Source organism: Artemia franciscana, chromosome 8 (assembly GCF_032884065.1).
Source record: "Artemia franciscana chromosome 8, ASM3288406v1, whole genome shotgun sequence".
Taxonomy (NCBI): domain Eukaryota; kingdom Metazoa; phylum Arthropoda; class Branchiopoda; order Anostraca; family Artemiidae; genus Artemia; species Artemia franciscana.
Window position 1 is genome coordinate 26,961,047 of NC_088870.1, and position 27,384 is coordinate 26,988,430.

At 35.2% G+C, this 27,384-nt stretch overlaps 1 protein-coding gene and 1 long non-coding RNA gene across 2 annotated transcripts in view; one reads left to right on the top strand and one right to left on the bottom strand.

Moving 5' to 3' along the window:
• LOC136030227 (uncharacterized) overlaps positions 1–27,384 on the bottom strand; it is a 60,465-nt gene that overhangs the window by 28,633 nt on the left and 4,448 nt on the right. The window contains exon 2 of the long non-coding RNA XR_010618216.1: positions 22,026–22,153. This is a non-coding gene — a long non-coding RNA (uncharacterized LOC136030227). The remainder of the gene's footprint in view (positions 1–22,025; positions 22,154–27,384) is intronic.
• Positions 25,600–27,384, top strand: part of LOC136030225 (trichohyalin-like) — a 185,779-nt gene continuing 183,994 nt past the window's right edge. Inside the window, exon 1 of the mRNA XM_065709039.1 lies at positions 25,600–25,626. Coding sequence (XP_065565111.1) covers positions 25,612–25,626 — 15 coding nt within the window. The 5' untranslated portion in view covers positions 25,600–25,611. The remainder of the gene's footprint in view (positions 25,627–27,384) is intronic.

Genomic DNA, 27,384 nt, shown 5'->3' on the forward strand with positions numbered 1-27,384 from the left:
AGGCGGTATCTTTGTCCTCTTTGTAAAGATGATGATGAAGACTTGGATCATTTTCTCCGGAAATGCCCGGTGCTCTTGGATTTACGGGAAATTTATTTGCATGGGATTAATTTGATGCTTCCGGGTATTCTACAAAATAGTAACCCAACCACAATATTTCGAGTGGGAGTATATATAGAAAAATCTTTAATAAGAAGAAAAAGTTTTATATGATTAATTTCTTTTGTAGTTAGATTAGGTACTTTTTGCGTTGAATTCTGTTTTTTTTTTGTGCGTGTTCGTACTGTTGTTAATTTCCTTGCTTGTCTGTTATTTATTTATATTTTGTGTGTATATGGCCCACGGGTTTTTGAAATACACTTATCTATCTATCTATCTATCTTTGAGGGTCGGTAAACCTGACAATCTATTTATACGCACAGACAATGGGACAGCGAAGACTGTTGTATATTCACAAGTTTTACGTAGTTAATTTGTATTGTATCTATCTATCTATCTATCTATATAAAAACGAGTTGTGTGTATGCATGTTTGTTTGTTTGTAAAAAGAGCGTTTGCATATGACGTCATTATTAGTACATACGGCTTTGTATATGGACAGATAATGGGAAAGCCTAGAATGTTGTATATTCGCAATTTTTACGTAGTTTGAAACATATATAAATCTATCTATATTCACAGGTGGGACACAGGGACACAACTACAGTGGCGCGTAACTAATATGGCGCGTAACGACTTACGCGCGCGGGGGGGCGTACTATTGTGTCGACTGACTTGTAAAGGACTGCCTGGTCTCGAATCTTGGTCAAAACAATATTGTTGATTTCGTGGACGTCTATATTTTTGGGTGCGAGAATCGCTCTTTCACTTAGCCATTTATTATTTTTATAATTTGTTAGAATATTCGGAAATACTTTTTCAATCAATTCATTTTTGGACGTCACTAAATTACAGAAATCAGCAGGTAGTTGTATACGTCCTGAAATTGAGTCTACTGGGAGCTTTCCGTTTCCCATTGCCAGCAATTGATCTGAAAATGTTTGACCAGAGTCATCGTTTTGCAATCGGACACGCATATTTGTAGTTAATTTTAATGTTTTTACGTGTGCCCATAAATTAGAATTTTTCAGGCAAGCATTCATTTCGTCTGCAGGAGTTGATCTAGGTATTATAGGTAATGTTTGCCTGAAATCTCCCGCAAGCAATATTAATGTGCTGCCAAAGGGTTTCGACTTCCCTCGCAAATCTTTCAAGAATTGATCCAGAGCCTCGAGCGATTTTTTGTGTGCCTTTGTGGCACATTACACGTGGAAAACTAAAAATAAAGTATTTGAACGTCGAAAACAGGGTAAGTCAGTCGACGGCCAACCTACCATCTTCAAAGATACCACGATAGGAAGACTCTACACTGTTCACCCCAATCAACATGAATGCTTCTTTCTACGCCTGCTTTTGGTGAATGTACCCGGTCCGACATCCTTTGAGTACTTGAGAACTGTAAACGGTACTATACATGACACTTACCGTAGTGCATGCCAAGCTCTGAATTTATTGGAGAATGACCAACGCTGGGATAGCTGCATCAATGACGCTTGCGAAACGTCAACTCCAAGTCAAATTCGTGCATTGTTTGGCATCATTTTAACAACTTGCTCTCCATCAGCTCCTATAGAGTTATGGGAAAAATATAAGTCAAAAATGTCCGAAGATATACTCCATCGAAAATAGTTAGAGACGTCAGATATGACTTTTGATTTTACATCAGAAATTTATAACTACACTTTAGTTATTATAGAATATTTTTGCGTACGTATGGCAAACAAACCTCTTCAGGATTTGGGAAGGCCTTCACCTAACCGTATCGCTGCTGTTTCGACATGTGTAGAATTGGATCGTGAACAAAGTTAAAGTACGAGTGATCTATTGTCGTATGTACAAAATAACATTTCCAAGTTAACACAATGGGAAAGCCAAGAATGTTGTATATTCGCAATTTTTACGCAGTTTGAAACATATATAAATCTATCTATATTCACAGGTGGGACACAGGGACACAACTACAGTGGCGCGTAACTAATATGGCGCGTAACGACTTACGCGCGGGGGTGGGGGGGGTTGGGTGGGTGGGGGGTCGACACAGAAACATGACGTCTTTCAGGTGACGTCATGTTTCTGTGTCGACTGACGTCATGAAGTTAGTTGTCGTCATTTTTGCTATGACGGTGACGTCATTAAAGATATTTAAGACATGCGTTCACGGAAAAATGTTTAATTGTAAAATGACTGAAGAACCTACAATGGCAACAACCGAGGAAGCTGCTCAAAGAGTCTATGCCAAAAAACTTGCTGCTGATAGAGAAAGTAAGAAAAGAAAGCGTGCCGAGGAATCACAAGAACAGCAAGAAAACAGCCTTGCAGCTGATAGAGAAAGTAAGAAAAGAAAGCGTGCCGAGGAATCACAAGAACAGCAAGAAAACAGGCTTGCGGCTAAAGAACGCAAAACCGCGCAGTTAGATGAAAATCCACCTGGAAAGCGAGAGTCAAAACATATCAAAACTGAAAATGATAGCGATGATGATTGGGTTTGGGATTTTGACTTGGATAAGGTCATCAATGCCTACCAGATTTAAGTTAAAAAAAACAAAGGTTCGGCGATATGTACTTCATAGTGACGCTGAAAAATAAAGAAGAAAAAAAAACTGAAAAAATGTAAAAAACTAAAAAAAACTAAAAAGAAAAAACACTCAAAGATAAATTACAGACCGGGACACAAATGACGACCGACACAGAGGGAATATAAATGACGACCGGGAACCTCAAAGAAAAATTACAGACTGGGACACCCGGACACAAATCACGACCGGGAATATAAATGACGACCGGGACACAGGGACACAACTAAAACGGGGACGCCGGGGGCACAGGCGGGATATATAATTGACGACTGAGACACAGGGATTGTTTGAATAGAAATTACAGACCGGGACACCGGGACACAAATGACGACCGGGACACTGGGACACAGGGAATATAAATGACGACCGGGACACTCAAAGAGAAATTACAAACTGGGACACCAGGACACAAATGACGACAGGGACACAGGGAATATAAATGCTATTTATATGCACAGACAATGGGACAGCGAAGAATGTTGTATATTCGCATGTTTTACGTAGTTAAAAATATATATTTATATCTATCTCTATTCACAGGTGGGACACAGGGACACAGCTACAATGGCGCGTAACTAATATGGCAAGCAACAACTTACGCGCGCGTGGGGGCTTGGGGGGCGCGAAGCGCCCCACCAACTAGGTGTTGGGGTGGCGCGAAGCGCTACCCCAACAGCTAGTATATATATATATATATATATATATATATATATATATATATATATATATATATATATATATACATACATATATATATATATATATATATATATATATATATATATATATATATATCTATATATATAAAAATAAGTTGTCTGTGGATGGATGGATGGATGGATGTGTGGATGGATGTGTCTGGTGACGTCACCTGAAAAAACTGGATTAGGTGACGTCAAAACTGAAAAAACTAAAAAAAGGCAAAAACTACAAAAAAAACTAAAAACTAATAAAAAAAATAAAAAAGCTAAAAAACTAAAAAAACTATAAAGGTAAAAACCAATAAAAAACTAAAAAAAAAACTGAAAAAACTAAAAAAAGGCAAAAACTACAAAAAAAAAACTAAAAACTTATAAAAAAAGTAAAAAAGCTAAAAAACTAAAAAAACTAAAAAAACTAAAAAAAGGTAAAAAACTAAAAAAAATAAAAAATAAAAAAAACTAAAAAAAAGGAAAAAACTGAAAAATAAGCTAAAATAAAGGTAAAAACCAATAAAAAACTAAAAAAAAAAAGGAAAAAACTAATAAATGACGACACTCAAAGAGAAAGCGACCAGGACAAAAAACTAAAAAAAAAGGCAAAAACTACAAAAAAACTAAAAACTAATAAAAAAAATAAAAAAGCTAAAAAACTAAAAAAACTAAAAAAAGGTAAAAAACTAAAAAAACTAAAAACTAAAAAAAAACTAAAAAAGGTAAAAACTAAAAGAACTAAAAAAGAAAAAAATAAATGACGACACTCAAAGAGAAAGCGACCAGGACAAAAGGAATGTTCGATTAGCAATCAACAAAGCACCGGGACACAGGGAGTATAAATGACGACCAGGACACAAGTAAAAAAAAAAATTAACAAAACTAAAAAGAAGGTAAAAACTACAAAAAAACTAAAAAGAAAAAAAAACTAAAAACTAATAAAAAAACTAAAAAATCTAAAAATCTAAATAAACTAAAAAAGAAAAAAAAAGGAAAAAAATAAAGGAGAAAAACAAAACTAAAAAACGAATGTATATACAGACCGGTACACCGGGATACAAATGACGACCGGGACACAGGGAATATAAATAACGACCGGGACACAGGGACACAACTACAACGGGGACACCGGGGGAAACAGGGGGATATAAATGACGACCGGGACAAAAAAACTAAAAAGAAATAAAAACTAAAAACTAATAAAAAAAACTAAAAAATCTAAAAATCTAAATAAGCTAAAAAAGAAAAAAAAAGGAAAAAAATAAAGGAGAAAAACAAAACTAAAAAACGAATGTATATACAGACCGGGACACCGGGATACAAATGATGACCGGGACCCGGGACACAGGGAATATAAATGACGACCGGGACACAGGGACACAACTACAACGGGGACACCGGGGGAAACAGGGGGATAACCTGACAATCTATTTATATGCAAAGACAATGGGACAGCAAAGAATGTTGTATATTCGCAAGTTTTACGTAGTTAAAACCATATTTATATATATATATCTATATTCACAGGTGGGACATAGGGACACAACTACAATGGCGCGTAACTATTATGGCGCGTAACGACTTACGCGCGCGGGGGGGCTTGGGGGGGGCGCGAAGCGCCCCCACCAACTGGGTGTTGGGGTGGCGCGAAGCGCCACCCCAACAGCTAGTATATATATATATATATATATATATATATATATATATATATATATATATATATATATATATATATATATATATATATATATATATATATATATATATATATATATGTTTTTAACTACATAAAACTTGCGAATATACAACATTCTTCGATGTCCCAATGTCTGTGCATATAAATAGATTGTCAGGTTTACCGACTCTTGAACATGCAACAAAAAATTGTCCATGAGAAAAACAATCCGTATTCAGATCTATACCTGATTATTCTAATGATTGCCCTTGAGCTTTGCTGATGATGATTGCTAATCGAATATACTCTGTGTCCCCGTTTTCATTTATATATCCCCCTGTGTATAGGGGGATACAGCTAGTATATATATATATATATATATATATATATATATATATATATATATATATATATATATATATATATATATATATATATATATATATATATATATACATATATATATATATATATATATATATATATATATATATATATATATATATATATATATATATATATATATATATATATATATATATATATATATATGTATATATATATATAAATATATATATATATATATATATATATATATATATATATATATATATATATATATATATATATATAAATATATACATATATATATATATATATATATATATATATATATATATATATATATATATATATATATATATATATATATATATATATATATATATATATATATATAAATATAAATATATACATACATATATATATATATATATATTATATATATATATATATATATATATATATATATATATATATATATATATATATATATATATATATATATATATATATATATATATATATATATATATATATATATATATATATATATATATATATATATATATATATATAATATACAACATTCTTCGATGTCCCAATGTCTGTGCATATAAATAGATTGTCAGGTTTACCGACTCTTGAACATGCAACAAAAAATTGTCCATGAGAAAAACAATCCGTATTCAGATCTATACCTGATTATTCTAATGATTGCCCTTGAGTTTTATTGATGATGATTGTTAATCGAACATTCCCTGTGTCCCCGTCGTAATTTATATATCCTCCTGTGCCCCCCGGCGTCCCCGTTGTAGTTGTTTCCCTGTGTCCTGGTCGTCATTTGTGTCCCGGTGTCCCAGTCTGTAATTTCTCTTTGAGTGTCGCGGTCGTCATTTATATTCCCTGTGTCCCGGTCGTCATTTTTGTTCCGGTCGTCATTTGTGTTCTGGTGTCCCGGTCTGTAATTTGTCTTTGAGTGTTTTGGTCGTCATTTATATTCCCTGTGTCCCGGTCGTAATTTGTGTCCCGGTACTTTGTTGATGGTGATTGCTAATCGAACATTCCTTGTGTCCCGGTCGCTTTCTCTTTGAGTGTCCCGGTCGTCATTTATATTCCCTATGTCCCGGTGTCCCGGTCGTCATTTGTGTCCCGATGTCCCGGTCTGTAATTTCGTCAGGCGACAAACATGACGTCAGTCGACACACAAACATGACGCACTCGACAGACACACAGACAACTTATTTATATATATATATATATATATATATATATATATATGTATATATATATATATATATATATATATATATATATATATATATATATATATATATATATATATATATATATATATATGTATATCCTAGCTATTGGTGGGGGCACTTCGCAACCCCCAAAGCCCCCCCGTGCGTGTAAGTTGTTACGCGCGATTGTAGTTGTGTCCCTGTGTCTCAACTGTAGATCTATATATATAAAAATAAGTTGTCTGTGAATGTGTCTGTCTGTCAGGTGACGTCATGTTTGTGTGTTGACTGACGTCATGAAGTTAGTTGTCGTCATTTTTGTTATGACGGTTACGTCATTAAAGATATTTAAGACATGTGTTCTCGTAGAAATTTATTAATGTTTAACTTTAAAATGACTGATGAACTTACAATGGCAACAGCCGAGGAAGATGCTCAAAGAGTGTATGCCAAAAAACTTGCTGCTGATAGAGAAAGTAAGAAAAGAAAGCGTGCCGAGGAATCAAAAGAACAGCAAGGAAACAGGCTTGAGGCTGATAAAGAAAGTAAGAAAAGAAAGCGTGCCGAGGAATCAAAAGAACAGCAAGGAAACAGGCTTGAGGCTGATAGAGAAAGAAAGAACAGAAAGCGTGCCGAGGAACTACCAGAGCAACGTGAAAGCAGACTTGCTGCTAAAAGAGAAAGTGAAAAAAGAAGGCGTGCCGAGGAATCACAAGAACAGCAAGAAATCAAGCTTGCTGCTGATAGAGAAAGTAAGAAAAGAAAGCGTGCCGAGGAATCAGATCAACCTGGAAGTTATCGCCTGGCATTCAGGTACAGCCCAGTCGATGATTATAGCTTGAGTAGATGTGTTCAAATCGGGACTATGTCTAAAATTTGTCCCTATTGCAAGGCCTTGAAATTCAATGGTGAAACAATGGGAATGTGTTGCGCCTCAGGAAAAGTTAAACTTCCTCTATTGGTTACACCACCAGCCATTGAAGACTTTCCTTACTGGAACTACATCAGAATCTAAGCCTTTTTTATCGCAAATCAGAAAATATAACTCATGTTTCCAAATGACGTCGTTTGGAGCCCAAATCGAAAATCTAGATCAATTTATGTCTACTTTCAAAGTAAAAGGGCAAATTTATCATAGAGCAGGGTCCCTTCTACCATTCTCAGGCGAGAATCATAAATTTTTACAATTGTACTTCATCAGTGATAGAAATTCTGAATTGAATGCACGTTGCGAAATTTCTCCCAACGTTGAAAGGACAATCGTTTCCCAATTGCAACATCTTTTCCACGAAAATAATAATTTAGTGCGTCTGTTCAACACAGCCATCGAATTGATGCCTACTGATACGCATCAAATTGTTATTTCCGCTAACAAAACGCCTCCTGGCCAACAGCTGCGTAGCCACGAAGTGGCAATCGTTATGGTCGGTGATCAGTTTTTACCTCGAGATATTATTCCTCATAAGCGAAACGCTCAGTTGTGGCAGTTTTTGGCTTGCAGCCCGAAATCAAAGATATCGACGAAATCGTACAATATCAGGCTGGAAGATACATAAGCAGTAATGAAGCTGTTTGGCGAATTCTTTCATTTCCAATACATGAACGTAGTCCAGCTGTTGTTCACTTAGCGGTACATTTACAGAATGGTCAACGTGTTTATTTCTCGGAAACCAACGTGCAACAAAGAGCCCTGAATCCACCGGATACAAAGTTAACCGGTTTCTTTTCGCTTTGCAAAAATGATTCTTTTGCAAAAAACTGTTGTATACTGAAGTGCCTTCGTATTACACGTGGAAAACTAAAAATAAAGTATTTGAACGTCGAAAACAGGGTAAGTCAGTCGACGGCCAACCTACCATCTTCAAAGATACCACGATAGGAAGACTCTACACTGTTCACCCCAATCAACATGAATGCTTCTTTCTACGCCTGCTTTTGGTGACAACTTCAGTAGTAAGGTACACGCTGAAACGAAATATAGGCCGATACAAATTGTGAGACATACAGAGGACTTGTAAGCAACAGTCGGGTGTAAGATAATAATCACTTTCGACAATGAGGGGTTAGCAACTTTTGCTAGTTTGCTATATAGCAAACTATATAGTTTGCTATAGCACGTTTGCTATATATCCGCCTGAATCAGACCAAGCTCCGCTCTGAACAATACATTCATTTGCGAGATGCAGTTATAAACGACGGTAATAACACAAACGTTGGAAGATTAACAATTTTACCTTCATCATATGCTGGCAGTCCCCGTCATATGCATGAATATGCTCAAGATGCTATTGCGTATGTTCGTCCCTGTGGTCGTCCAGATTTATTTATTACATTTACATGTAATCAATCTTGGGACGAGATACTGTTAGTTGAAATCACTGATAAACTACATAGTAAAACTTGAAGTGTTTGGGTCAGTGCGATGCTGGATGTACTCAGTGGAATGGCAAAAACGAGGTTTGCCACACGCACATATACTAATCTGGTTACATAAAAAAATTACTTCGAACGAAATTGATGATGTGATTTCCGCTGAAATACCTGATAAAATGTCGATAAGGGGTTACTGATATTATGATATTATTGTAAAAAATATGATACATGGACCTTGCGGTGCACTGAACGAAAATTCACCATGCATGGCCAAAGGAAGGTGCACAAAGCAATATCCTCGACTTTTAGTATCAAACACAATTACTGGCAATGATGGTTACCCAGAATATAGAAGAAGATCTACTGAAGATGGCGGTAAAACAGCAATAATAAAGAAGCGTAACGGTACCACCATCGAAGTAGATAACCAGTGGGTTGTTCAATATTCCCCATTATTATCAAAAACATTTAATGCACACATAAACGTTGAATACTGTAACTCCGTAAAGGCAATCAAATACATATGTAAATACGTCAACAAAGGCAGTGACATGGCAGTTTTTGGCTTGCAGCCCGAAATCAAAGCTTTCGACGAAATCGTACAATATCAGGCTGGAAGATACGTAAGCAGTAATGAAGCTGTTTGGCGAATTCTTTCATTTCCGATACATGAACGTAGTCCAGCTGTTGTTCACTTAGCGGTACATTTACAGAATGGTCAACGTGTTTATTTCACGGAAACCACCGTGCAACAAAGAGCCCTGAATCCACCGGATACAACATTAACAGCTTTTTTTTCGCTTTGCAAAAATGACTCTTTTGCAAAAAAACTGCTGTATACTGAATTGCCTTCATATTACACGTGGAACACTAAAAATAAAGTATTTGAACGTCGAAAACAGGGTAAGTCAGTCGACGGCCAACCTACCATCTTCAAAGATACCACGATAGGAAGACTCTACACCGTTCACCCCAATCAACATGAATGCTTCTTTCTACGCCTGCTTTTGGTGAATGTACCCGGTCCGACATCCTTTGAGTATTTGAGAACTGTAAACGGTACTATACATGACACTTACCGTAGTGCATGCCAAGCTCTGAATTTATTGGAGAATGACCAACACTGGGATAACTGCATCAATGACGCGTGCGAAACGTCAACCCCAAGTCAAATTCGTGCATTGTTTGGCATCATTTTAACAACTTGCTCTCCATCAGCTCCTACAGAGTTATGGGAAAAATATAAGTCAAAAATGTCCGAAGATATACTCCATCGAAAACAGCTAGAGACGTCAGATATGACTTTTGATTTTACATCAGAAATTTATAACTACACTTTAGTTATTATAGAAGATTTGTGCGTACGTATGGCAAACAAACCTCTTCAGGATTTGGGAATGCCTTCACCTAACCGTATCGCTGCTGCTTCGACATGTGTAGAATTGGATCGTGAACAAAGTTACAGTACGAGTGATCTATTGTCGTATGTACAAAATAACATTTCCAAGTTAACGTCGGAACCAAAAGACATTTATGATACGATAATGCATTGTGTCGATGACAACGTTGGAGAAATTTTCTTTTTGGATGCGCCAGGAGGTACTGGTAAAACGTTTGTGATAAAACTGATTCTGGCATCAATTCGATCAAAAAATGATATAGCGTTGGCAATTGCGTCGTCCGGAATAGCCGCAACATTGCTGCCTGGTGGAAGAACTGCTCATTCCGCTTTGAAATTGCCTCTGAATTTGCATTCTACAGAAACTCCCACGTGCAATATTTCCAAATCATCTGGGATGGGTAAAGTATTGCAGCAATGCAAACTTATTATTTGGGATGAGTGCACAATGGCACACAAAAAATCGCTCGAGGCTCTGGATCAATGCTTGAAAAATTTGAGAGGGAAGTCGAAACCCTTTGGCAGCCTATTAATATTGCTTGCGGGAGACTTCAGGCAAACATTACCTATAATACCTAGATCAACTCCTGCAGACGAAATGAATGCTTGCCTGAAAAATTCTAATTTATGGGCACACGTAAAAATATTAAAATTAACTACAAATATGCGTGTCCGATTGCAAAACGATGACTCGGAAACGGAACTCAAAACGATGACTGGAAACGGAAAGCTCCCAGTAGACTCAATTTCAGGACGTATACAACTACCTGCTGATTTCTGTAATTTAGTGACGTCCAAAAATGAATTGATTGAAAAAGTATTTCCGAATATTCTAAAAAATTATAAAAATAATAAATGGCTAAGTGAAAGAGCGATTCTCGCACCCAAAAATATAGACGTCCACGAAATAAACAATATTGTTTTGACCAAGATTCGAGACCAGGCAGTCCTTTACAAGTCAGTCGACACAGTTTTGGAACCAAATGAAGCGGTTAATTATCCATCTGAATTTTTAAATTCCATAGATCTTTCAGGGTTTCCACCACACGTGCTACAACTAAAAATAGGCGTACCAATAATACTTTTAAGAAATATCAAGCCACCAAAGCTTCGCAATGGCACGCGACTTGCCGTAAAAAAACAATGGAAAACCTAATAGAGGCCACAATCTTGAGAGGGCCTTTTGAGGGTGAGGCTGTTCTTATTCCTCGCATTCCCATAATTCCAACGAATCTGCCTTTTCAATTTAAAAGATTGCAATTCCCAATTCGATTAGCATTTGCAATCACCATTAACAAAGCTCAAGGTCAATCATTAGAAAAATGTGGTATAGATCTTAATACTGATTGTTTTTTCCATGGACAATTGTACGTTGCATGTTCGAGGGTCGGTAAACCTGACAATCTATTTATATAGAGCGACAATTGGACAGCGAAGAATGTTGTATATTCGCAAGTTTTACGCCGTTAATTTGTATTGTATCTATCTATCTATCTATCTATATAAAAACGAGTTGTGTGTATGCATGTTTGTTTGTTTGTAAAAAGAGCGTTTGCATATGACGTCATTATTAGTACATACGGCTTTGTATATGCACAGACAATGGGAAAGCCAAGAATGTTGTAGATTCGCAATTTTTACGTAGTTTGAAACACATATATAAATCTATCTATATTCACAGGTGGGACGCAGGGACACAACTACAATGGCGCGTAACTATTATGGCGCGTAACGACTTACGCGCACGGGGGGGCTGGGGGGGGGGTGCGAAGCGCCCCACCAACTGGGTGTTGGGGTGGCGCGAAGCGCCACCCCAACACCCAGTTGGTGGGGCGCCACCCCAACAGCTAGTATATATATATATATATATATATATATATGTATATATATATATATATATATATATATATATATATATATATATATATATATATATATATATATATATATATATATATATATATATATATATATATATATATATATATATATATATATATATATATATATATATATATATATATATATATATATATATATGTTTTTAACTACGTAAAACTTGCGAATATACAACATTCTTTGCTGTCCCATTGTCTGTGCATATAAATAGATTGTCAGGTTTACCGACTCTTGAACATGCAATATATAATGGTCCATGGGAAAACAATCCGTATTCAGATCTATACCTCATGATTCTAATGATTGCCCTTGAGCTTTGTTGATGGTGATTGCTAATCGAACATTCCCTGTGTCCCCGTCGTCATTTATATATCCCCCTGTGCCCTCGTTGTAGTTGTGTCCCTGTGTCCCGGTCGTCATTTATATTCCCTGTGTCCCGGTCGTCATTTGTATCCCGGTGTCTCGGTCTGTATATACATTCGTTTTTGAAATGGTATATGATGAAATAAATTTTTGTATTTTTCACCTTTTTTTCTTTTTAGTTTTTTTTTATTTTTTTTTTAGTTTTGTTTTTCTCCTTTATTTTTTATTTTTTTCCTTTTTTTCTTTTTTTTCTTTTTTTGTTGTTTTAGTTTTTTAGCTTTTTTAGTTTTTTTATTAGTTCTTAGTTTTTTTTTCTTTTTAGTTTTTTTGTAGTTTTTACCTTTTTTTTAGTTTTTTTTTGTTTTTTTTACTTATGTCCTGGTCGTCATTTATACTCCCTGTGTCCCGGTCGTCATTTGTGTCCCGGTGCTCTGTTGATGGTGATTGCTAATCGAACATTCCTTGTGTCCCGGTCGCTTTCTCTTTGAGTGTCCCGGTCGTCATTTATATACCCTATATGCCGGTGTCCCGGTCGTGATTTGTGTCCCGATGTCCCGGTCTGTAATTTCGTCAGTCGAAAACATGACGTCAGTCGACACACAAACATGACGTCACTTGAAAGACACACACACACACAGACAACTTATTTTTATATATATAGATTTTATATGAGGATCTGCCCCAATCAAGGTGGGTTTTCCAAAAGAGATCTCGGGAGAGGTGGATTCCGAGGAGGTGAAGCACGGCAACTCTCTTTATAGCTTCATTTGTGAAAATGAAGTTCGGTTGTATGCGTGGCCCTTTTGATCGGGAGATCAACAGCTCCTCTGTTTTCGAAGCGGTGAAATCGACCCTCCATGCACTGGGCCACTTTCTAATTTTCGATAAGCCAGGAATGCATGGGGTTGGGTGATCTTGCTTAGGATGGTCACGTGTGTCGTGGTGTCGTCGGTAAAGTGATTCAGAGTGCTTTAAAGATTGTCTACCATATCATTTATGTAGCGAATGAAAAGCGTAGGTCCTAAAATACCACCCGGCAGTATGGCTACCTTTATAGAATTCGCGTGAAGCGAACCTGTGAAGGGCAACCCGCTTTGGATGATCAGAAGGAAAGTTCTTGATCACTTTTAAGGACACCCGCGGAAATTATTTGCGTAAAGTTTCTTTAGTGGGTCACAATGCCAAACTGTGTTGAACGTTTCAGCGATGTCGAATGATAATAGCCAGATGTCGTATCATTTTGAAATACGGTTGATCCACTCCTGGTCCTGAGCCACTAAGTAGTTGGACATTGATAGTTCCTGGCGGACACATATTTGTGGTCACCTAAAAGGTCATTGTGTTGCGATAGCAAAACTTTGGTTTTGTCCCGTTTTTTTCCTATGCCGCCGATCTCACCTTATTCCAGGAAACTGGTAAGGATCTAACCTGTGCGGTTTTTATGGAAAGTGTGGACCTCAGGCCAGATTGATGAATATGACATTACATTTTGGAAAGCTGCGCAGAACTCTTGCCTGTGGCCAAAAAGGATGGTTTTTGCTTGTCCACGAGCCAGAGCCTATGGTGTGGGGAGTGAAGTGGATTTATATAGCCTATGTCAGAGAGGAGTATCTGAAGTTGTGCAGCCAAGCTTTCGTTTCATCAAATCATGTTTCTGCTTTCAAGTTGAAAGCTCCGTTCTAGCAGGCAAGCAGGCAGGAACCACTTTCAAATTGAAGATGGACTAAAATATATAAGTGTTAAATATATTCTGCAGTTACCCGGCCCCACAGCCAATATATCTTCTTTAAGAGATACATAGAAAAATTTACAGAAGCAAAAATGTGGCATTTTTCCACGGGTCAAGAAGTGCTGCCATCTATTGTTCCTACCCATTTCTGTCCGTGATATCAGCTGAGTTTATCATTCGTTTTTTCGGACTTGGGATTGCGGTAGAGAAATGGTATCAGATGTGCCTAATAAACTTTAAAAGTTCTCTCATTGCTAGAGAAATTGGAGCTTATCCTTTGCTCCTCTCTAGGTGGTGACGTTAGAAAGTTGGCCTCCGGCAAAAAAAAAAAAATCAACTTCTGAACTAAGACAGATAAAAAAAATTTGACAGCAATCGATAGCTCTTGATGAGCTGATCAAAGTAAATGACATCCATTTTTTGGTACAAAAATTCCTTCATGAGGTATACCAGTTTGAAAGTTTCAGGGGGTTGACAACTTCAGTAGTAAGGTACACGCTGAAACGAAATATAGGCCGATACAAATTGTGAGACATACAGAGGACTTGTAAGCAACAGTCGGGTGTAAGATAATAATCACTTTCGACAATGAGGGGTTAGCAACTTTTGCTAGTTGGTGTATCTATTATTTGTTTCAAGTGTATTTGATGGTAAAACCAATTTGGTTCCAGTGGTAAGACATGTAGGGGATTTGTAAGTAATAATCTGATGTTAGGCTACAGTCATCTTTAGCGATTTGGGGTTTGCAACTATACTAGATAATAATCTATATAACTATACTAAGAAAATAATCACTTTCGGCAATGAGGGGTTTGCCACTTTGCTAGTTGGTGTACCTATTATTTGTTTCCGGTGTATTTGATGGTTAAACCAATTTGGTTCCTGTGGTAAGAAATGTAGGGAACTTGTAAGTAATAATCGGCTGTTGGGCTGCAATCATCTTCAGCGATGAGGGATTTGTATCTTTTGCTAGTTGGTGTACCCATTTATTTGTTTTCGGTGAACTTGATGTCTATCACGAGAGAGGGACTTGTAAATAAGAATCTGTTCACTTTGGGCTAGAAATTTGTGCAAATTGGTGCACATTGTATTCGATCTCTTTCAATCTGACAGAATTAAGTGTTTACGCAACGGGTACAAACGATAACGTAAAACAATGAGGTGGTTTCTTAATAATTAGTGTCACTTATGGTATTTTAATCCTGAAAAGTTACGGATAGCTTTATCATACCAACTAGATTATATAAGATATTGTTACAAGTTTTCATCCGTCACGATGTCTACGATTGAAAAGGATAAAGATTAACTGGCTGCAAAGTCAATTTAGTCCCTTCTTTCGATATTATTTTGTAGTAGTTTTTTTTTTCAACACTGAGGAATAGCGTTTGATCATGTGATAACTGATTGCGTTCTTGTTTGAACATACCGTTTTAAAAACTTCGATAGGCTGAAAACTTCATTATTTAACCGATAATGAAGAAACAAGCACAAGCGAGAATGTAAAACAATGAGATAGTTTCGTATAATTAGTAGAATGTCATCTATGATATTTTGATCCTGAAAAGTTAGGGATAGCTTTTAATACCAACTAAATTATATAAGATATCGTTCCGAGTTTTCATCCGTAACGATGTCTACGATTGAAAAAGATAAAGTTCAACTGGCTGCAAAGTCAATTTAGTCCCTTCTTTCGATACTATTTTGTTTTTGTTTTTTCAACGCTGAGGAATAGCCTTTGATCATGTGATTACTGATCAATGAAACAAAACAAAAGTATTGCTCTCGCAACACTTTAGTCGGTGAAGTCGGACAAAGATTGCCACAACACTTCACGTTGCCGGGGCAATGTAGGTCTAGTTTAACTTAAGGTACTGACAACGTGTATGATTGGAAACGCTTTTGCAAACTTTCTCAATGCAAGACAAGAAGCTAATAAGACTATATGGGCCAACTTTCGTTGGATCACCATCTGGTTTAGGTATATAAATGACGAGGGCATATCTCCATGGGTGCAAAAAGGTTCCAGAGCAAAAACACATTCGGAAACGCAAAGACAAGGGTCCATCCAAATCAGCACTGCAGGACATCAATACGATATCATGTATGTTATCAGCATACGTGAATTTGGTCACATCAAGAAATTGTATAATTCGAGGAACTTTAGCAGTGGAATTCACATAATCAAGGGTAGTATCAGTTGGATCAGGGAAATTGGGAATTTCTTAACCATCTCTAAGTTCCATTATTCAACCATAAAGCCTATTTGACAATTCTCTGCCAGCTTTTAGCAGAAACATTTTGAAGCTAGGAATAAACTTTTAGCTGTACTGAACACAAGAATGCCGAATCGTACAAACTGCGTCTACGTGATTTTGTAAAATCAGTTCTGGCCTTTTTCGCTCTTTGGGAGTAGTCATCACTTGTGTGCCTTTAGCTTTACTTGGATACTAAAGGACTTTGAAACGAAGATTTTTCCTTGCTGGACACCTGGGTAAGCTTCGATGGAATATAGCTTGCGATAGAGTCAAATATGGCAAGTTGGTACCTTCCAGGAGGAAGGCTCTCCACTGCTGTGAAGTAATGGTGTTTCTAGGCCATCCTAATCTCCTCTTCTGTGCTGCCAGATTCATCACTCGTGCTGCATTGGGGCAGAAACACGAGGATTTTAATATTTCTATGCTCAATGACGGCAAAGTGGTCAAATGTGAAGGCATGAACGTCAACCTTAAAGGAGTTAGGGTAATCCGTAAGGAAGAGATCAAGACAGGAAGATCCGTTTTCGCTATGATAGGCACCAAATTCAGCAAGTTGTTCAAGCCCTTGCGAATGAGAAAGGTCACACAGACTCTAACCCTCCTTATCAGTGTTTTTATTATGAGGCCAACGCTATGATGGACGTCGAAGTTCACATAAAGGATGATGACAAACCTACCGTATTTACCCACAAATGTAATCGAGAGAGGTTTCAAGGTAGCTAACAATATAGCAGGTTCGAGGTCTATATATAATGCCTATATATATGGTTTATATATATATATATATATATATATATATATATATATATATATATATATATATATATATATATATATATATATATATACATATATATATATTATATATATATATATATAACCTTCCATGTATGGATTCTCATTGTCGCTCTTCTTCTAACCACAGACAATTTGAGAAAATTTGCTGTCTTTGAATATCTTTTCAAAGATGTTTGATTATTTAAGCAAGTCCGATCTCTAACAACAATATCTACTAAGCTTCAATTTTCTTTTTTTATTTGTTAAGGTTTTTGAATAGTTGTATTCCCTTGTTAAAATATATAAAAATATTTTACAATTACCAGATTTTCGCTCTTTAGGCAGCTTAATGTCTGTTCGTACTAAACTTTTCAAAAATATTTGACTATCGAAGCTTCCCCGATTTCTAAAAACGATATGTACTAAGCTTGGAACTTTTGGTTTTATCTCTTTGTGACTGAATCGAGAGAAATTTTATCTGAATATATCTCATCTTGTGGCTCGAGAAATATTTTTGTAATTGTAGTTCCAAAAATTTATATAGAATTTAGGTTTCTATCCTTTGGTCCAAAGGAGAATCATTCAAATGTAATTATTCAAAGTGGATCTGCTACAAAGAAAGACCTGTTCCTGTGGATCTGCTTCACTTTCCTCTTAAGACCTGACAGGGACAATTATTCTACAGCAGCCAGAACGATCCGTCGCAATTTAGTAGTTTGTTTGATTAAACAACGATCTTCCAAAATAAATGGGGACGAAATTACTGAGGCCCTTCCTTAGTGTAAGCTCTCAAAACACCCTTAAAAATACTAAATACGGGGAAAGTAAAAGAATTTCAAAAGAAGCTGAAGTGAACATCGCCTAGAAACCGACACTACAATCAAGAAACCTAAAGATATGAAAGGATATTCAATAATTTAAGGGGGTAGAATATGGCCGTCTCTACAATCTCTATCCTATAGATGAACTAAAAGACTGTTTAGGAGGCCAGGCTCTGAAAGGTGCCAGCTAGGTGATGATTGACAGACTGTCCCGCTCGCCAATGTGAGCAGGTCATGAAAATAGGAAAACTGTATTTTGGAAAAGAAAAGTATTTGCAAAATAGACTTCATTTGGGATATGCAATAAGTTTCTATCTTTTTCAGTTTCAATACTACTCCTTACTTTCATTTGAAAAAACTTTTCCATGTTTATTTTTTCATTGTTTTTATAGTAATTTTAGAAAATTTTTCGCCCTTTTCATTGAATTTCTATTCCCCCATGACATATTTCTCCAAGGAAAGATCCTTCCACATAAACCCCCTCCCCTCCACCCCACCCCCAAAACCAAAAAAATCCCCTGAAAACGTCTCTATACTTCCCAATAACCATTATTATATGTAAACACTGGTCGAAGTTTGTAACTTGCAGCCCCTCCCCCAGGGACTGTGGGGGAGTAAGTCATTCCCAAAGACATAGTTATTATGGTTTTTGACTATGCAGAACAAAATTACATTCTCAGAATTTTGATTTGTTGACTTTGGAGAAAAACTGAGCGTGGGATGGGGCCTAGGTGCCCTCCAAATTTTTTGGTCACTTAAAAAGGGCACTAGAACTTTTCATTTCCGTTAGAATGAGCCCTCTTGCGAAATTCTAGGACCACTTGGTCGATACGATGACCCTTGGGAAAAAAAAAAAAAATAAACACGCACCCGTGATTTGTCTTATGGCAAAAAATACGAAATTCCACATTTTTGTAGATAGGAGCTTGAAATTTTTGCTATACGGTTCTCTGATACGCCAAATGCGATGGTGTGATTTTCGTTAAGATTTTACGACTTTTAGGAGGTGTTTCCCCCTATTCTCCAAAATAAGGCAAATTTTCCCAGGCTCGTAACTTTTGATGACAAAGACTAAATTTGATGAAACTTATATATTCAAAATCAGCATGAAAATCAGATTCTTTTGATGTATATTTTAGCATCAAAATTCCGTTTTTTAGGGTTTCGTTTACTATTGAGCCGGGTCGGTCCTTACTACAGTTCGTTACTACGAACTGTTTGATAAAAAATACAATCCTTACAACTTCCCTGTTGTCAATAAAAATATTATAGGTTAATATGAAGGATGAGTTATCTGGAACAATTATATCAGAGTTTGTAAGCTTATGATTATAAGTATATGCTTATTTAAAAGAGGCTGACGAAGAAACAAAAGGAGAGAAAAAATTAAAAGTTATCAAAACCAATATTGTTAAAGATGAAATAACTTTACAGAATTATAAAGATGTATTTTTCGGAAAGTGGAAAGCTAATCAGAAAATCAGTATACTTCAAGAGCATAAAAAAATAGAATGTTCTTAGAAAAACAAAATGTAAAAGTTCTACACCCTAATGCCACTAAAAGAAAGGTTTTAAAATCAAAGTAAACACGGTACCCTGGAGATTTAATCCTATAATTAAGTTAGTTAGTTAGTTAGCTAAGATAGTTAGATAGTTAAGTTAGTTAGTTGGTTAAGTTAGTTAGGTAGTTAAGTTAGTTAAGTACTTAGATAGTTAGGCTAGCTAGGTATTTAGGTAGTTAAGCTAGTAAGGGAGTTAAATTAGTTAGGTAGTTAAGTAAGTTAGTTAGGTTAGTTAGGTAGTTAAACTAGTAAGGAAGTTAAGTAAGTTAGGTACTTAATTTAGTTAGTTAGGCTAGTTAAGCAAGTAAGTTAGTTAGCTAGGTTAGGTTAGCTAGGTAGTTAAGTACTTTATATATTAAAATTTTATACTAAGTAAATGAATCAAATAGTAGCACCTATTAAAGTATGTTATTTTTAAACCGTCGAGTGCAATCGCTTAATAAACATTCGCTAGGACCTCAATGTTATTTTAGATTATTGATTTGGGGGAATTCGGGTAGTGGTAAAACCTATTTACTTTAAATTTAATATATGTTTAGGTATATTTTGATAAAGTTTATTCATATGCTAAAGATCTTGGAGAAGACAAATATCAAAACCTAATTCAAATCATTAACTATTTAGATGGAAAAAGTGGGCCGAATATATTGTTTATAAGTAGATGACTTATTGTTAAAAATGATATCAGAGAAGTAAATGACTTAGGCCCTAATTATGCGAATTTAGTTATCTTTGACGATTTTGTAACAGAAAAGGATCAAAATAACATTGAAAATTTATTTTTGATAGACAGAAAACGAAATGCATCAGTAGTATATATTCTTCAAAGCTATTTTGATACCTCTGAAATCATATGATTAAACTGTAATTATTATGCATTTTTCAAATGTTCTAATCCAATCAAAATCGATAGAATTAGACAAATCATGCATCTGATTAAAAAAAGAAAATTTTCTCAATTCTTTTAGCCGTGCTATAAACATAGATTTTTTTATTGATCTGAAAACAAATAAAGGATCTCTAAAATATAGAAAGAACTTTGATATAACATTATAGAAAAATCACCGGCTTGCTTTATATGCTTCTATACTACTCACTGAATAAATTTAGTTAATAAATTTATTTGTATAATAAATGAATAAATTTGGACATTTAGGAAATTAAACCAGTAAAGGTAATGGTGAAAGTAGATTACTCGATGAGAATGGCAATCTTGATTTACAGAGTAAGCGCGTAATTAACTTAAGTGATACAAAATCAGACAATGATGCTATTATTTTACAAAATGTGAAAATTATTTTAAACGATTTCAGGGGTGAAACTGTAAATCAACATATTCTTACAAATCAGAATTCAAATGAGGACATTAATAATTAACTGAATTTTATCAATCACCTGATAATCTTTTGACTAGAGTCGATGATGAAGGATTATTCATAAAAAAAAACTTTAAAAATAACAAAAGAAGATGTAAATGTGGAGATATTCGCAAGTTTACTAAAATTTATCAATCACCTGACAATAAGTTGACTAGAGCTGATGACAAATTACTATTTATGAAAATACCTTAAAAGCAACAAAAGAAGATATTAATACAGAAAATAGAAGAATTATGAATGTTTCAAATGCCAAAAAATGGTGCAAATGCAGTTAATCCTTCAACGTTTTTCGTATGTTTGAAGGGTTTTATTCAGTTATCTGAACGCTTAGAAAATTTCAAAAAAGTTACAAATATACTTGAAAAAGATGCCGACGAAGCATTTCAAAAGAGAATGAAGGGAAGCTTGAAGTAAAATAACTAATATTAAATTTTTTGTTACATAAAATAACTCACTAATAAATGGCAAGTTTTAGTGAGTATAATATTTATCTTCCATTTTCAAAAAAGAAAAATTAACTAATGCTTTAAGGCTAAACAAAATGTTAAATTTGTGTAAATAATAGCATTAAAAATGATTGAGAACCCGTTCAATTTTTTTTAACCAAAGACAAGTGAATAAAATAAAAAAAAAATAAAGAAAGAAAATAATGGATGTGATAATGATGTTTCATACAAGCAGCTAGTCTGAAATGAAGGGTTTTTACTGTTTTTAATACTTTTAACTTTTTGTACTTGGAAAAGCTGCTTTAACAAGTGGTGCTGCAGACTTAAGAACGTATGCAGAAGAAAATTAGTCGATAAAATTACTAGTAGCTCTTCTGGCGAGGCATTAAATTACCTGAGAAAACCTGTGAAGCTTTAAGACTATGTGGTACACTGAAAATCATTGGAATGGAAAACGATGAGGTTCCCGAGAAACGTGGATGACCTACAAAACTGGTTGATACTGCAGTTTCATCTTCTTATCTAAAAAACGAGAATCGCGTGAAAATAGAAACAATCAAATGATACCCTTAACAAATATTGATATAACTGCTGAATTACATCACATTTCTTACTTTAGAGGTGTATTTTCTCGAGATACGTAACCAAAGAAAATCAATAAAAAGAATACGTTGTGATTAATTATGATTTATGTGGGTCACCTGGAACTTATTGGAATTGTTATTTCAATGATTCTAAATAAAGAAGATTCAAGGGAGTGAATCGCAAGAATTTTATCTAGATTTTATACCTTAATATTAACGGAAGAAGAATTAGAGAAATGATTGTTTGTTTATCATGGAAGTTGTATATATTATGGAAATGTTAGTAGCACTTTCGAAGTATCTAAATTTATATTTCGTGCTTCAGGTTTATCTGCTTTTGCAATGTTAGCCCTTGCTTCCTTAAGTCTTGGCACAGTTCTGATTGAAATGGTTGAACAATATCTAAGAATTGCACATAGAAAGGCTGAGTGTAAAACCACTTATTCATTCTATTTAGAATTACTTCCTATGTGCAAATTGGGTGAATTGACTAATAAAGAAATAATTAAACAAGAAAATGAGCTACGCCGAACATTACAGTTTTTTCCTCGTGAAAAATACATCGAAGAAGTGAAATTAAATGGTTATGAATATTGCATAAGGTCTTTAGAGTTCAAGACATACATAAAACCCTTTTGGATCTGGGCCAGATTGTATTTACATCATTAACTGCTACACGAGGTAACAGTGAGAGCATTGGCCATATCGTATTTACATCATCAACTGATACACGAGTTACTAGTGAGAGCGTTGACCAGATCGTGTTTACATCATTAACTGCTACACGAGATAACAGTGAGAGTCGAACTGTTGGATTGCATCTAATGATCAGTCAATCCGTTTACCAGCTCGGCCATGCTGGCCTGTAAAAGGAGTTTCTACAACCTTTTTGTGTTTCATTTGACATATAAAATCACTAAAAATGTTGCAGGCTTCCAAAACTTAACCTGACCCCTTTCTCTTTCGGGTCAAGTGCTCTAACCGTTTGCACTATCGGAGACTATTTATTTTGAAGGTGAAGCCGTTGATATCTTTGTTCCAAAACGATTTTATTTTACAGCAGCTGATTTTGAAAAGAAATAAAAAAATAGATAAAGGTATGATTTTAAAGATTATTGAAAAAAAGGGAAAGATATTAATAATTAATCTAGATATTGATATCGAACTATCCATTAAGTATTAAGTCAAACAGTACGTGGTAACAAACTTAGTAATGAGCGACCGGGCTCAATAGTAATCGAAACCTTAAAAAACAGAGCTTAATATCAATATATACATCAACAGAATTGCTTTATTATGCTGATTTTAAATATATAAGTTTCATCAAGTTGAATCTTACCCATCAAAAGTTACAAACCTCAGAAAATTTGCCTTATTTTCGAAAATGGGGGAAACACCCCCCAAAAGTCATAGAATCTTAATGAAAATTACATCATCAAATTCAACGTATCAGAGAACCTTGCTGTAGAGGTTTCAAGCTCCTCTCTGCAAAAATGTGGAATTTTGCACTCTTCGCCAGAAGAAAGGTCACGGATGCGTCTTTATTTTTTTTATTTTTTTTTTATTCCTTCAGGGATGATTGTACTGACCCAGTTGTCCTAGAATGTCGCGAGAGAGGTCTGGGGTTTGAAGATCATTTAATCTTTTGAACTTAGAAGAATTACTGCAAATACACAGAATTTAAAATATTAATATAGGCATCTAGAAAATGGACATTTGACAGAACTTGAAAATTTAATTATATGTCTAACACGGAAAAGGCAACTTTCACCAAAGTTCACAGAGTGGTCCAGCTCCTGCATTTCTTATACCACTTAAGACTACAAGGGGAATGTTGGGGATGAGGAAGGGGCAGCCCTTCTCCTATACAGAATTAATTCTACTCATTTTGTGCTTTAATGTTACTCTTTACTTTCATAATAATAGATTATACCTGAAATATTCCGGGAAATCAAGAGAGATTATGTATTAATTTCTACCACTACCCCCTTCTTCAGAACTAATTCTATTTATCCGAAGACTCAATGAGAGTTAGGTTGCCTTAGCATTAAGTTGTAAATTCAATTGAAAATGGGATAAATTTGATCGATTTATAGAGTGACCCAGCTCCTGTGTTTCTTATGCTACTATCGTAGAAACTTCGAAGGATGCTCATTCGATCGAAAATTAAGGGCTCTAGTCTTTTTCTTTTAGTCAAAAGTGATTTGAGACTAACCAGCAACTGTCCAAAAACTATTTTTAATATTTGTTCGTTGTGTCACCCCTTAGGACATGCGATCAACATTTTGAGGCTGTGGCTGTTCAATTTAGCATGGGGGGAATTTTCAATGGGTGAATTATCCGTGATTAAGGTTAAGCGGAGGTAATTGTATAAGGTTGGAGAATTTTCAGAGTGGGGGAATTCCTCGGAGGATTTTCAGGGGTGGGATTTTCTGAGGGAAAGTTTCTTCGATGGGGGAGGGAGAGGTTTCACGGGTACGGAATTTTCTGCGGGGATGAATTTTCCGGGGGGATTTTCCGGAAGGAATTTTCCGGGGGAAAACGTCAGCCTTCACTTCTTCATAGTCAAGAGCGGTAAGAAAATTTTGTTCCCAGCACGCCCTATGCCCTAGAAACGGCTCTGGAGACATCCTTCTATCTTATAAATTCTTTTAGAACTAAGGACTGTAAAGCAAAGCTGATCCTTTTAAGTTTCTCCTATTATGAGGCATGAGGAAGGACCATACATTAACCTCACCCAGTTGTTTATTAAGAGATGATTGGAGGAGTTTATTTTCGACAAAAAGAACTTCAACTAGCTAACAAACTTCAAAGGAAAATCTTTCAATTTAGCCAAGAAGAATTGACACCAGTAAATTAGAAACTTATTGCATATCCCAAAGGAAGTCTATTTTGCAAATACTTTTCTTTTCCAAAATACAGTTTTCCTATTTTCACGACCTGCTCACATTGGCGAGCGGGACAGTCCGTCAACCATTACTTAGCTGGCACCCCTCAGAACCTGGCCTCCTAAGCAGTCTTTTAGTTCATCTTTAGGGTAAGGAATGTAGAGACGGCCATATTCTACCCCCCTTAAATTATTGAATATCCTTTCATATCTTTAGGTTTCTTGATTGTAGCGTCGGTTTCTAGGCGATGTTCAACATAGAGACATTATCTGATATCGATTAAACAATATTAACGTCTTCAAGAAACTTGCCTTTGGAATTAAGTATTCCAATTGTATCGAAAAACTCTGTCTGTTAACATGTGTGATTCGATTGAACAGCTATATATACATCTATTATGGCGTCGTTAAGCTGTATTAATTTGAATTCATAGAATTTTGAGAATCACCCTAATGCGAATGAATCCGAGTTTATTTTGACCAGTCCTAAATCTTTACGAGCCTGCCAAATGATGGGTTTAAAGGTAAGAGGAGATATAGTATTAAGTATAGGATAAATTGGACAATTTGTGGTTGTGGTAACCTCCAAAAACATACAATGTCACTAATAATCACTTAACTCCCCTCACGCCCAAAATCCAACACTAAAAAAAAAAACAACTAAAAACCGTATTTTTCTCTGTAGGAGGAAGTCTCGGAATAGAAATCCTTAATCATTTGAAGCTTCTTGGCTTCAGAAGAAGAAAAAAATGTTCATGAATGACTTTTAAATGTCTTTGGTAAAGATACTAAAGGTATAAAAATTTTATAGTTTTTTAAACAAAAATTTAGGAAATGAAACATTTCGGTTTTTTTTTGCCTGTCAAAAACAAGAATGATCAGCTATTACTGAAGCAGTGCTGGATGGACGGGGGACTAAAAATATTGTTTCACTAAAAACGTTAGTGATGAAAATGAGCCTGAAATTCAAGTTAAAATTAAAAATTACTATGGTACTTTGGTAGTAGTTTTGGAAGGAGGGAACTTTTCTATTTATAGTCTAATCCTCTCTCCACCAGACATAATATTTACTATTGCAAAATCTGTTCGTTTTTCCCCCCCAGTTTTCTGCCACCCAAATGAAATGCAATGGTAGTTTGAGTTTTCGGTGTGACTCATGTTTCAAATGCGTTGGCTAGTTTTATTACAAGGCAGTTGAGAAAAGCTAGAAAATAGTATTCGTTTTCAACTATGACCAAGATGCGTACCCCCACCTAGCCCCTATATCCAGGTCTGTACTCCAACTGCTGTTTGGTTACGTATTTCTATGGAAATCTTTAAATACAGCCGACTTTTCAGATTCAGTACTCCAACTACTGTTTGGTTACGTATTTCTAGGAAAATCTTTAAATACAGCCGAATTTTCAGATTCAGTATCAGGGCAAAACAAAAATATGATAGATTCAATATTATTTAGGCATGAAACTGACATTTACAATAAATCGTCATTACTAAACTAAAATGAAAAAATTCACCAAAACACTATTTGACATTTAATATTAATTTTGCTACGGAAATTTAAATGGATGAGGATAGAAAATAGTACCTAATAAATTGAATAAAATATTTCCTATTTTTGGCCTTCTGTATGGCCGAAGCCATCCTGACCCTTATTCTTCAACAAACTTGAATGTACAATGATGATGATCGATTACTTTATTTTAAGAATCTTTTTGTGCTATTTTTGTTTAATGGATTTTTAAGTTAATGCTATTTGAGCTCATTTAAAATTAAATAAAATTTAAAAAATAAAAATAGGACGTCTAAAATCAAAACAACCATATTTGTTTCTGACTGATGTCACTTTGATTCTGAAGCTTTATTTGAGGTGTCTTCATGGCCAAGTCTACAGTCAATGCAGCTATCTTTGTTTCTGGTTGAGGTTGCTTTGATTCTGAAGCTTTATTTGAGGTGTGTTCATGGCAACGTCTACAGTCAATGCAACTATATTTGTTTCTGGTTGAGGTTGCTTTGATTCTGAAGCTTTATTTGGTGTCTTCAAGGCCAAATTTTTTAAACAGTTCAACATTAGAAAAAAAAATGGCACGAAGATTCCATCCGGCCACATTTTCCTTCAGATGTTTTTGTTCTTGATATACAACCCTTGGTCCTCCCAAATAAAAATTTAGAATCCACTTCATCCCCTCTCTGAGATTTCTTTAATGCTTCAGTTGAGTTCCCCAAGGCTTTAATTCACTCCCATTAGCCGTTTGATGAGATAATATGCATAAGCGTACATTTTT